Genomic DNA, 13527 nt, shown 5'->3' on the forward strand with positions numbered 1-13527 from the left:
GGCTGTGTTGTTTAAATGGGTATAAGTTCAAGGTCATTACATTGTCCCAGTGAATTATTCTTATATATACACGCTTAAGGAATGATCTTTCTTATCACCAATAATGTGTTTTTTAAAAAATTCTTTTAGTTTTGTCCCTTTTGTCTGCTGTTAATATTGCAGTATTCCTTTTTTGTAGTTTTGAAACTCTGTTTAGTACATCCACTTCTCCCTTACCCACATTGATAAAGATCAGCTTGTTTGCGAAAGTTGCTATTATGTAAAAATGGAGGATGAGCCCATCAGATCACAAAGTGGAGGACAATTACTTCCTTACATAAGTGCCAGATTGCATCATTACTTAACTAACTAAACCACTGAGAATCATGGACCAGCCATGTTGACACATAACACATAGCTGGTCTAGCCTTGCGCCTTCCTTGGCATTCATTATTGCTAAATGTGCATTGTTAATGTTCAAAGTAGTTGGATAGTAAATTTTTTGCTATTGTCATAAATGTGAAATTTCAGGTAACAAGATAGTTGATAAGTGAGGACTAGGTGTATTTCTTCATCATTTCATTTTGATCCTTCCCGTGTGATTTTTATTTTTAAGTATATTTCTTGTAAGCAACATATAACTGGTTTTTATTGTTTTTTTTAATCTCAAGTGATAAAACATTTATATTTATTGTAATGTTGGATTTAATTTTACTTCCTTTTTTATTTTTTTCTCCATTTCCAGCTTTCATGTAATTGATTGGGTTTCCTTTTATCCATTGATTTGGAAGTTAAAAATATTTTTCTTTTTTCCCCTAATGGCTACCTATAGAATTATAACAAGATTAATAAGGAATCCATATCTCTATCTTACTCCTAAACAACGAGGGTTTTAGAATGCTCTAATTTCAATCATACTTTCCCATCTTGGGGAAAATCTCCTACAAAAGACCTCTTTAAAGTGTTAACAAGCAAAGAGGTCACTTTGAGGACTAAGGTGCTTCTGACCCAAGCCATGGTATTTTCACTCACCTCATATGCACACGAAAGATGGACAATGAGTAAGGAAGATGAAAGTAGAATTGAGGCCTTTGAATTATGGTGTTGGTGAAGAATATTGAATATTCTGTGGATTAATAGAAAAATGAACAAATCTTTCTTGGAAGAAGTACAGCTAGAATGCTCCTTAGAAGCAAAGATGGCAAGACATCATCTCATGTGCTTTGGACATGTTACCAAGGAGAGACTTGTCTGTGGAGGAGAATATCATGCTTGCTAAAAGCAGGGAGTCAGTGAAAAAAAGAAAGACCCTCAATGAGATGGATTGACATAGTTGCTGTGACAGTGGGTTCAAATAGCAATGATTGTGAGGATGGCCCAGGACTGGGCAATGTTTCATTCTATTGTACATAGCACTGCTATGAGTTGGAACTAATTCATCAGCACCAAGCAACTTCCCATCTTGCATGAAATTATTATCTAGTATTTTCTTTCGTTTTTAAGCATCCATAGTCATTAGAACAACTTAGACTTGGAAGAAGCAAGGGACCATCCATTTCTCAAAGAATTGGGCAGTGCAAACCTTATGAATAGCAGTAGAATGCTGTCTACTGCTATATATATTACTGGAAAACTGATGAATAGCCTGGAAACATTGTCTAATATAGTGCTGGACGATAAGCCATTCAGGTCAGAAGGTACTCAAAACACAACTGGGCAAGGATTGCCTTATTGTATATAGCTGACAGTAATGATGTGGACGGAGTAAAGTATTTGGAACCTTCATTTCCTGATGATATTTCAAAATAAGAAGAAACAGCTGCAAACAACCATTATAAGTCTAGGAAAATTGGAAGTTGTCAAAAATGAAATGGAACACATAAAGATTGATATCATAGGCATTAGTGAGGTGAATTGGACTGGTTTTGGCCATTTTTAAATTAGATAACCACATGATCTACTATGCCAGGAATGACAAATTGAAGAGGAATGGTGTGGCATGCATGGTCACAAAAAACGTTTCAAGATCTATCTGGAAGTACAACACTATAGTGATAGGATCATATCTATATGCCTATAAGACCAGTTAATAGTACAGTTACTCAGATTTACCCACAAACCACCAAAGCCAAAGACAAGGAAATTGAATTTTTAGCAACTTCTGCAGTCTGCAATTGACCAAACATGCAATCAAGATGTATTGATCATTACTGATTATGGGAATGCAAAAGTTGGAAGCAAGAATTACTAGTAGTTGGAAAATACGGCCTTGGTGATAGAAATGACTCCAGAGGTCACATGATAGAATTTTGAGGACCAATGACTTATTCATTGCAAACATCTTTTTCAACAACATAAATGGTGACTATACACATGGACATCACCAGATGGAATACACAGGAATCAGATTGACTACATCTGTGGAAACAGACAATGGAGAAGCTCAGTATCTTCAGCCAAAACAAGTGAAGGAGCTGATTGTGGAACAGACCATGAACTGCTCATATGCAAGTTCAAGTTGAAGCTGAAGACAATTAAAACAAGTTGCCCAGAGCCAAAATGTGACCTTGATTATATGTCACCTGAATGTAGAGACCATCTGAAGAATAGATTTGATATATTAAATACCAGTGACCGAAGACCAGATGAATTGTGGGATGACATCAATAACATCATTCTTCATCACCATGAAGAAAGCAAACTGTCATTAAAAAGGCAGGAAAGGAAGAAAAGAACAAAATGTATGTCAAAAGAGACTCTGAAACTTGCTGTTGGGTGAAGAGTAGCTCAAGCAAATGGAAGAAATGACAAGATAAAAGAGCTGAAGAGATGTCAGAGTGGCTCAAGAAGACAAAGTCAATTATTACAATGAAATGTGTAAAGATTTGGAGTTAGAAAACAAAAAAGGAAGAACGTGCTCTGCATTTCTCAAGCTGAAAGAAGTGAAGGAAAGATGCAAGCCTCGGGTTGCAATATTGAAAGTTTCTATGGGCAAAATTGTGAATGATGCAGGAAGCATCAAAGGAAGATGGAAAGAATTCACAGAATCACTGTACCAAAAAGAATTGGTTGATGTTCATCCATTTCAAGAAGTGGCATATGATCAAGAACCAATGGTACTGAAGGAAGAAGTTGAAGCTGCACTGAAGGAATTGGTAAACAGCAAGTCTCCAGGAACTGATAGAATACCCATTGAGATGTTTCAACAAATGCACGCCATGCTGGAGGCATTCACTTGTCTGTGCCAAGAAATTTGGAAGACAGCTACCTGGCCAATTTGCTGGAAGAGATCTATATTTATATCCGTTACAAAGAACAGTCATCCCACAGAATGTGGAAATTACCAAACAAAATCATTAATATCACACACAAGTAAAATCCTGCTGAAGATCTTTCAGAAACGGTTGCTGAAATATATTGAGTGAGAACTTCCAGAAATGGAAGCTAGATTCAGAAGAGGATGTAGAATGAGGGATATCATTGATGATGTCAAATGGATCTTGGCTGGAAGCAAAGAATACCAGAGGGATGTTCACTTGTATTTTATTGATTGTGCAAAAGCATTCAACTCTGGGGATCATAACAAATTATGGATGACATTGAGAATGGGAATTCCAGAATGCTTAATTGTTCTCACGAGGAACCTGTACATAGACCAGGAGACGGTCATTTGAACAGCTCAAGGGGGTACTGCACTGTTTAAAATCAGGAAGGGAGTGCATCAGGATTGGATCCTTTCACCATACTGTTTCAATCTGTGTGGTGAGAAAATAATCTGAGAAGCCAGGCTATATGAAGAAGAACGCAGTATCAGGATGGGAAGAATGCTCATTAACAACCTGTGATACACAGACCACACAACCACACACTTTGCTTGCTCAGAGTGAAGATGACTTGAAACACTTAACTGATAAAGATTACAGAGTATAGCCTGCAGTATGGATTGCACCTCAACATAAAGAAAATTAAAATCCTCACAAATGGACCAAGAAGAAGCATCACGATAAATGGAGAAAGGATTGAAGTTGTCAAAGATTTCATAATACTTGGTTCCACAATCAACACCCATGGAAGCAGCAGTCAAGAAATCAGACAACGTATTGCACTGGGCATATCTGCTGCAAAAGACCTCTTTAAAGTGTTGAAGAGCAAAGCTGTCTCTTTGAAGTCCAAGATGTGCCTAAGACAAGCCATGGTATTTTCAATCTTTTCATATGCACGTGAAAGCTGGACATTGAATAAGAAAGACCAAAGAAAAATTGATGCTTTTGAGTTGTGGTGTTAGCGAAGAATCCCAAAAGTACCATGGACTGACAGACGAACAAACAAATCAGTCCTGAAGGAAGTGAAGCCAGAATGCTCCTTGGAAGGCAGAATGGCCAGAAGTCACACCTACTTTGGTCATGTCAAAAGTGACCATTCCCTGGAGAAGGATATCATGCTTGGTAATGTGGATGGTCAGTGAAAAAGGGGAAGGCCCTCAGTGAGATGGATTGACACAGTGGCTGCAATGATGGGCTCAGGCATAGCAAGGATTGTGAGGCTGGCACAGGACTGGGCAGTGGTTTGTCCTGTTGTCCATAGGGTCGCTATTAGTCAGAGCTGACTCAGCAGCACCTAACAATAACAACAACATTAGTCATTATTTTTTTACAGACAGTATTTATTTGGAATTATTCCTGTCTGTTTGGCATTGTTTCTTGCAATCCACTCATTCCTTGATTTAACTTTTTTATTTTTCAGGAACATCCACTAATGATTGTTTCTGCAAAATTCTTTAAGGTATTGAGTTTGAATTTGAAACAGTGAAAATGTTCTTAAGTCCTTCTCATTTTTGAGTGGCATAGTTATGAATGAAATTCTAGATTGACACTTAACTTTCTCTTGGCCTTTTGATAATATCCTATTATCTTGTATTATTTTTTTTGCTAATAAGGTTTCTGTCAATCTCATCGTCATCCCTTTGGAAATAATCTATGATCTGTTCAAATGATTGTACGATATTTTTATTTTTTGGTGTTTTAAGGTTTCAATATAGCAGATATAGGAAATGTATTTATTTTAAGATGTGATATTTTGTTTTATCTTAGGATTTGCATCATTTTTTCTAGTCTAAGAAAATTCCAAACTTTAGTTCTTCAAATATTTATTTATCTACCATCCTTGGTGTTTTGTTGTTTGGTTCTGAACATTAGAATATGTTAGATAGGTATTCTGGTTGCTTGTTATACTCCCTATTTCTTCTCCATCTTTGTTCTTTTTAATGCTATTTTTTTATTTATCTTTTCAAGTATCTGTTTTTGCAATGAGTTAGCTAATTTTGATACATAGTTATGAACATGTTTACATTAGAATTCTTTCTTATTGTATAATTCTGTGAATTTTGACAAGTGTATAATATCATATATCCACCATTATAGTACCGTACAGAACAGTTTCATTGTCCTGCAAATGCCTGTGCTTCACCTTTTGATCCCTTCCTCCTCTCCTGGACCCATGGAAATCACCCATCTCTTTACTATCTCTCTAGTTTTACCTTTTCCAGAATGTTGTAAGGTTGGAATCATACAGTAAGCAGCTTTTTCTGAATGCCTTCTTTAGATTTGTGAACAATGAATTTCGTTATCTAGAATTTTGATTTAGTTTTCTTTTCAATCTGCCTATTCTTTTTTCAGTGTCCTATATTTTTTCATAATGTTTTTCATTCCTTCTCTTGTTTTTAATAATCCAAAATTGAGGTCAGGAAACTTTTTCTGTCAATGACTAGAGAGCAGATATTTTAGACTTTGCTGGCCCTATGATTTGTCACAAGTATTTAACTCCTCACTGTAATGCAAAAACAAACATAGACAGTATGTAAACCTTGGACATGTCTGTGCTCCACAGAAGCTTTATTTACCAAAGTAGGTGTTGAGCTGGATTTAGCTCATGGGACATAATTTACTGATCACTGACTTAAAGCATACACTATAATACTCTCATTCAAGTGATTCTCTTAGATCAAATAACTGAAAATGGTAATTCACCAGATTATTTTCTTGTGTGTCATAGTTTTGAGCTGTGAATTCAACATATACCTTTATGTTGGAGGCCACTGTGCCTTCAATTGTGGAATTATCCTTCAGAACTTATTTCAGGCCTTACAAGTAATACTTTTTAAAAGATTGCTTTTTTTAAAATTAGCACCCTCAGAAATAACCTGAATGAGAATCTTTTGGTCCTTAGTCCACTACCTGGCAGATGAGAAATGCACAGTTATTATTACCATCATTTATGTTTGTTAAAATTAGCAGCACCATTTTTATTAGTGTTACCAGTGATCATAGAATCTACATAAGTTGTAGCTGTTATAGTTTGTGCTTCCAAAGTTTTGAAAACTCTGATTAATTGAAAGATTTTAATTAAAGTACTTCTTTATCTAGACCTGGTACTAGGTTGAATTAAAATGTAGAATAAAATATATGTTATGAAAATTGAAGCTAACTAAGGCAAGATAAAAACATAATGAAAGAAGCTTTGGAGAGTTCCATTTTGAACTCTCCAAAGGGGTAGAATTAAACATATTGTTCACTATATATGTGTATGTGTGTTTAGTTTCCTCAATCTGCAGTAAATTCATACCTTTTGCTTGTTTCCCACAGGACACTTGAAATGGACCAAAGCTGAGGACATTGACATAGAAACTCCAGGATCTATTCTTGTCAACACTAATTTGAGAGCATTGATAAACAAACACACATTTGCTTCCTTACCTCAGCATTTCCAACAATACCTCCTGCTTTTGCTCCCAGAAGTAGATAGGCAGGTAAGTTTAAGCTTTAGACACTTGGTATCAGTCACTACCTACATTTTCATGATATGGCAGGCTTGTTATGGAAGATGACTGATAAGTGGATGGGCCATTTTATAATAACATTGAATATTTATATAATTTATTTATGTAGATAATTGGTGCTATCATCGGTTTCTTTGTTCAATCTGCCAAAACAAAACCGTTTTTTAGTCTCAGTAGTGAGCCAATTCAGATTTTAAATTATGGTACAGTTGCTGTTGAATGAAAACAATGGACCTACCCACATTGGGAAGGGAAGACAAAGAAATCAAACATCCCATTATCAAATAAATCTTTGAAGTAGCTGCTCCTTTGCCTGGAGGGAATATTGGAAGTGCAGCAATAAAAAGCCAGGGTTTCTAAGAAATTATGTAAATGTTTTTATTCTCAACTCTCTCCAAAAAGCATTTACAATTTATGTTTGCAGTTGCCTTCTGAGAGTCTATCATCATGAATAACATTGCCTATAAATAATCACCTTTTATCTTTTTTCCTAGTGTAAACTGGAAATGCTTTGACTTATAAAGTATATTTTTGTATTTTTGAAAAGCTTCCAAAATGAGAAAATATAAATATAGACCCGTAATAGCAGGCATCAATCATCATACAAAGCTGTTTCCTTAGGAAAATAAAAAGAAAAAATATTTCATCACATAAATTTTTATTAAATTCCACAGAAATTATTAAATGGTGTCTAGGAAAACTTCCTTTTGATTCTTATTTCAATACATTTTGACACAGTTCTATTTCCAATCATTGAACATAACACATGTGCATTTATGAATTTGCATCTCAAAATGATACATACACCATGAATTAAACTGGCCAAGATGGAATCAGTATTTCCAGATTACTTTCAGTAAGTTTTTTTAGCTTTTCATTGAATTGTTTTCTACTAACTTATCTATCTCTTCAAAATCATTTCATATATGAAAAGCAGCAGTTTGCTACCATTCTTATATATATCTCTTTGGTGGAAATTACTGTTCATATTTAGAAAAAGATTATTCTAATTTGGGGTATATTTCTTTAAACTGGGAGTTTGCCTTCACTCAACAAAACTTTATTTAATATGAAAAATGACATGTTTTAGGTACTTTTGGACAATAAATGATTATTAAATGCTTATTGAATGAATGACTAGATGTTCTTCAGTTTGCTTACATAAACTTTATTTGTAAATAACCAAAATATGAGGCAGAAATGGGTAAAGTTAAGGGCAATAAAGCACAAAGTATATTATCTTTCATAACCAGAAGTAAAAAATAGAGACAAATTTAATATCCTTGAATTGGGCCTGGAGATTTGGGTAGAATTTAAATAAAAAGGATGGGAAAATGCTAAGTAAAAGGTCCAAAGACACAAAAATTAATATAGTGGGAGTCTGGCTTGTTGGAAGAACAGTACAAATGAATCTGGAAAAATAGATTGGAACCAGATTTTGGAAGACACTGAGTATAAGGAGGAAGGGTATATAGTATCTCCCTGTGTCTGCAATGCAAAGCCATCGAGGGCTTTTGAGCAGAACAAAATGCAGTAATAGCATTGCTTTTTAAGACGATTATTCTGGCTGTACTGAATGTTAATGTTAGGGATGGAAAGCATGAAAGTGAAAGGAATATTTCAAAAGCAATTTTAGTTGTTCCAGAAGACATAACGAGGGCTTGAATTTAGGGAAAAGCATTGAAATCGAAGATGAGGAGGATAATGCAATCATCATCATCATCATCATCATCATCTTGTAGCAATTTTACATTTTGTCAAATAACATTTGAAGCAAAGTATAGGGTGAAGCCACTGATGACTCTCAAGTTTCAAGCTTGTCTGACTGAGAATATAAATATAATTCATTCATTACCAAAAACTTTTTTCAGTACCAATTTATTTGCTTACACATTTCCTCTACTTCAGCATAGGTGTGGTTTAAACTTTCACAACTGAACCTACCCCTCTTGGAATATGTTTTGGCTTATACAGGATGTTCAATAAATCATTTTTGAGTGAAGAAATGACTAAGTGTCCTAGGTTTAGCCAAATACTTCAGGGGTCAAAGTCTAAACTCAATGTATTACTCAGTCTGTAGGAGTTTTTGTTGCTCAGTTCTTTCTGATCACAGAGATATAAAAATGAATAAGGCACGATACTTGTGCTCGAATAACATGTAGTCCATTGGGAAATTTGACTGCTAACCAGAAGGCTGGAGGTTCAAACCCACCAGCCACTCCTCAGAAGGAAGACTGGGCAATCTACTTCCATAGAGATAACCACCTTGAAAGCCCAAGGAGCGGTTGCTTTGAGTTGGAATTGGCTCGATGGCAATGAGTTGTTTTTTTTTTTTTTTAATTGTGTTATATACACTTTGTTATTTACAGAGAATACAAGGATAAATCTTATGGAAGAAAAATAGACAAATAAAAAAGAAAGACCATCACACACTGAGATTCACATTGCTTGCTCAGTACTTTGAAAGCATTTTAATAAACAAAGAGATGTTTGCCAAATTTAGTTTTGACCAGGAAAAATCCCATAAATGCTCAATAGAAATACAGAGAAAGTCCTGCAGAGGCATAGAGGATGAAGATATTTAATCTGAAAGTAGCATTGGAGAAGATTTTGTAGTGGAAATGATACTTAAGTTGGACCTTGAAGGACTGGTTTCATAAGTAGGGTAAGGGAAAGTGCATTTTACAGAGTAAGAGTATGTCATTTATAAAGACTTTGTTGCTTGGTGTGTTCCAGAATATTTTATTCTGCAGTTGAGTGTGACTGGGACATCATAGAAGGGAAACTGGTGAGGAATATACTGAAGGGGAGTACGTTTACAGCCTTGATGACCTGGCTGCAGGCTAAGCTCTTTGAACATTTTCTGAATTTAGTGGGTACCATCAGTTATTTTTCGAATGAGAAATAGCCTACATAGACTAATTTAACAGACATCTCAATGACTGGACTTAGGGAAGGGGAGAGGACCCAAAAGATAAACAAAATACAGTCCTTATTTTCTCTTTGGGAGATAATAGCCCAAATAATGATGAATTGGACAGGCAGAGAGATAAGACACTAAAAGACTGGTTAAGAGACAATTGCAGTAGTTGAGATATTTGATAAGGGTCTGACCTTGAGCATTAGCCTTGGAAATGAAAAGAAAGGAATGAATTCCAGACATATTTTCAACCCAGAATGAGTAGGAATAAATGACAGATTGCCTGTGAGATGGGATTGTTAAAGGTCTGGAAGGTGACTTGAGATTTTATCTAGGGTGACTTCTCAGAACAGAGAGGCTCTGTGGGTCTTCAGCACATGATAACAAGAAATTTAGAACTCCCTCTCTGCCCCGCTCAAGGTGGGCTCAAACTTCTTACCTCACTGAATGGAGCAGGCAAGTCGATTCACCAGACAATCAAAGCTGCTGCTATTTCCATCCAGTTTGTTGTTGTTGTTGTTATGTGCCATCAAGTCGGCCCCACTCATAGCGACCCCTCCTTGGGTTTCCGAGGCAGTATCACTACGGAAGTAGGATTGCCCAACCTTCCTTCCGAGGAGTGGCTGGTGGGTTTGAACCGCCAGCCTTCTGGTTAGCAGTCAAGTGCTTTAGCCACTATGCTACCAGAGCTCCTTCCATCCAGTTTAGGGAGATGAAAATAGGGACAAATATCACTGTTTCCTAGGCCAGTACAAGGACAAGGAGAGAAGGCATGGAGGTGTGACTGATTACATAAATTTATTTGAGTCAGAGAGGGACTGCAATTATATCAAATACTTAAGAATTACACGTGTATGATGATCATTAAGTCATCTTCTCTAGGTGTTTTGTTTTTGTACATTTGTACTTTTGGTCAAACTTTCTAGCCTGTTTATCTTAGACTTCATTTTTACTTCCTCGTAGCTGTGCCTAAGGCACTTGACTGCTAACCAGAAGGCTGGTGGTTCAAACCCACCAGCCATTCCTCAGAAGGAAGGTTGGGCAATCTACTTCCTAGTGATACTGCCCTGGCAACCCAAGGAGGGGTTGCTATGAGTCGGGTCAACTCAAGGGTACCTAACAACAACAACAACAACAGCAGCAGCTGTGTTTATAATACCGTCACATCTAGTTTGATACTTATTTTTATTCTCCTTCACACATTATACTGCAAGTAAAAAAAAAAAAAATCCAACTCAAACTAATTTAAACATTAAGGGAATTTATTGGCTTAGGTTACTAGATGTATCTAGTTGTTAATCCTGGGATTCAGTTATTATCAAGGACCCATTTAATTATTATTTAATTATTTAGAAAAATCTTTCTTTTTCAAAAGATTTTAATGATTTGGGTGAAACAGTACAGAGTAAATAGGTTTTCCATTCAACAGTTCATACACATTTTATTTTGTGATTTTGATTGCAATCCCCACAACGTAAGAGCACTCTTCCCATTTCCTTCCTGTGTTGCCCATTTCCATTCATCCTTCTTTCCTATCCATTCTTGCCTTCTGAGCTTTATCCTTCAAGCTGGAACTGAGCTCCAACAGTGGCTCAAGTTCCAGCCAAACAGTCGACAGACCTGTAAGGTGAATAGTACCAGGTATGCATGCCTTAGAACAGTCAACCAAATGAAATCAAAAGGGCAGCTTTTGTCCAGGGGTAAAACTCAGAAAATCTCTGTTGTTATTGACTTTACTCTAAAATGGAAACTCTTGTGGTAGGATGGCAGCTTGAAGCAGATAAAGTTATTTTCCTTGTGTTTCATACATGTGGGGAAAGTACTTCTATCCCAGTATTTAAAGCAAGAGACCTAAGATTCACACTGCCTGTACTACTTAGGTCATATGACCATTCTTTAAACAAGGACTTTAGCCAAGGGCATTGTGTTTTGGCATAAACCAAAAAGGCCTTACCTGTGGAGCTTAGCGTGTGCTCAGCATTACCTAATGTAAACAGTAAGCTGTGGTAGAGGTTAAAGATACCTTAAAAGTCTGAGTTTTAAGAAGTTTGATTAGGGGATGTGAGATGGGGTGTGGGACTGGGAAAGGGTGCTTAGGCAAGTAACAAAGGCCTCTGCAGTGGGGTAGGTAAGGAGTTTGGTATTTGCCATCTTAAGTTGAAAGACTTCTCTATGAAAGTCTAGTAAATGATTATATATTCAGATTTGAGACTAGAAAGAAGAGGATTAGGAATAAAATAAACGTAGATTATTGTTTCAGCTAGCAGATTTGATGAGATTGGGAGATGTGACAATTGTCTCAGAGGAATACATGTATTTGTGAGGAAGTATGGATAAGATGATGTGTGGAAAAACGTTAGGAATAGGAAAATACCAAATCCATGAGAAATCATCGATGTGGAGATCATACAGAGGCAACAGTGTCAACTGGACATTAGGAGGTCATTGGGAAATGAGTGACAAGTCCTTCCTTTGTCCCTCCAGATCACCACTTCACAGCCTTCTTCACTCTGCTTTGTGCTCTAGGAGGCTAGCCCTCTTATGAACTACTACATCAGGAGGACCTGTACCCTGTTTTTTGTTTTAACTTACAAATAAATAAATAGTCATAAACTTTCAGAAAACTTGAAGATACAACTGAGAATAAATTTCTGGCCTGATAAGACACCCGCCCTAAAATATTATGACTTTAAGGATATATTTTCTCATGTATAATCACAATGTAGCCAATCAAAAATGGAAGTAGATTGTCCCATCTTCCTTCCTCAGAGTGGCTGGTGGGTTTGAACCACCAACCTTCTGATTAGCCGTGAAATGCCTTAAGCACTGCACCACCACAGTTCCTTAGGAAATTACTAGGAATCATTATTACTGTGTTATTCTCAGACCTCATGTTTAGCCAATTGTCCCAATAATTTCATGTTTAGCAACAAGATCCAGCACAGAATCTGCTTTTGTATTTAGTTGTCATGTCTTTTTATTCTCCTTCATTCTGGAACCATTCTTCAGTCTTCCCTTGACTTTTATGGCCTTGATGCTTTTGAATATTAGAAGCCAATTTTGATGTTTCCTTGTGATTAGATTCAAAGTATATACCTTTGGGAGGAATACTGTAAATGATTCTGTGTCCTTCACCTTACAGTCTAGTTAATAGTACATAATTTTGATTTGCTGCAATACTGATGATGATGTTCACTTGATCATTTTGTCAAGGCATGTCTGCCATGTTCTCTACTATAAAGTTCCTCCTTCCCTCTTTATAATTAAATAGTATTTTGTGAGGAGATACTTTTAATCTGTGTAAATATTCTGTCCCTCCTTAAACTTTCATCTTACTCATTTATTTGTATGTTCATGAAATCATTGTTTCTCATTTGTTAGCCCCTTGAAGGTGGTTTCATGTCCGCTGACATTTCTCCATCATTTTTTGAACACTTCCTTCCATTAAGCTGTCAAGATACTCTAATCCTATCTTGTGCTTTCCCTCTGTCAACCCTGAAACTAGCCCTTTCTCCAAGGAGCTTTAGTTCCTTCAGTGAAGAAAGATACTTAGAAGTCGAGATTTGGTAAAAGGTATGCTCTTTCCTGTTAGTGTGTTGCTCCTCCCCTGTCTAGGATACCTCTCTTGTCTCTTTGTCTTGGGAACAAGGAACATTGTGGGGAAGAGAGCAGATGAACCTACTCCCAATATATAAATGCAATGAAATGTGTATCTCTGTTCATTTCTGTATCTGCCTAATACATTTTAGTAGCTTTTTTTTTTTTTTTTTTTTTTTCCTTCCCTATTTTTTTT

The 13527-nt window shown here is 36.2% G+C and overlaps 1 protein-coding gene across 1 annotated transcript in view; it reads left to right on the forward strand.

Moving 5' to 3' along the window:
• The window catches only part of ASXL3 (ASXL transcriptional regulator 3), a 183298-nt gene that overhangs the window by 92380 nt on the left and 77391 nt on the right, over positions 1–13527 (forward strand). The window contains exon 8 of the mRNA XM_042781631.1: positions 6621–6784. Coding sequence (XP_042637565.1) covers positions 6621–6784 — 164 coding nt within the window. The remainder of the gene's footprint in view (positions 1–6620; positions 6785–13527) is intronic.

The sequence above is a fragment of the Orycteropus afer genome, unplaced genomic scaffold (genome assembly GCF_000298275.1).
Source record: "Orycteropus afer afer isolate SDZICR_OR568_19922 unplaced genomic scaffold, OryAfe1.0 scaffold00141, whole genome shotgun sequence".
In the NCBI taxonomy this organism is placed as follows: domain Eukaryota; kingdom Metazoa; phylum Chordata; class Mammalia; order Tubulidentata; family Orycteropodidae; genus Orycteropus; species Orycteropus afer.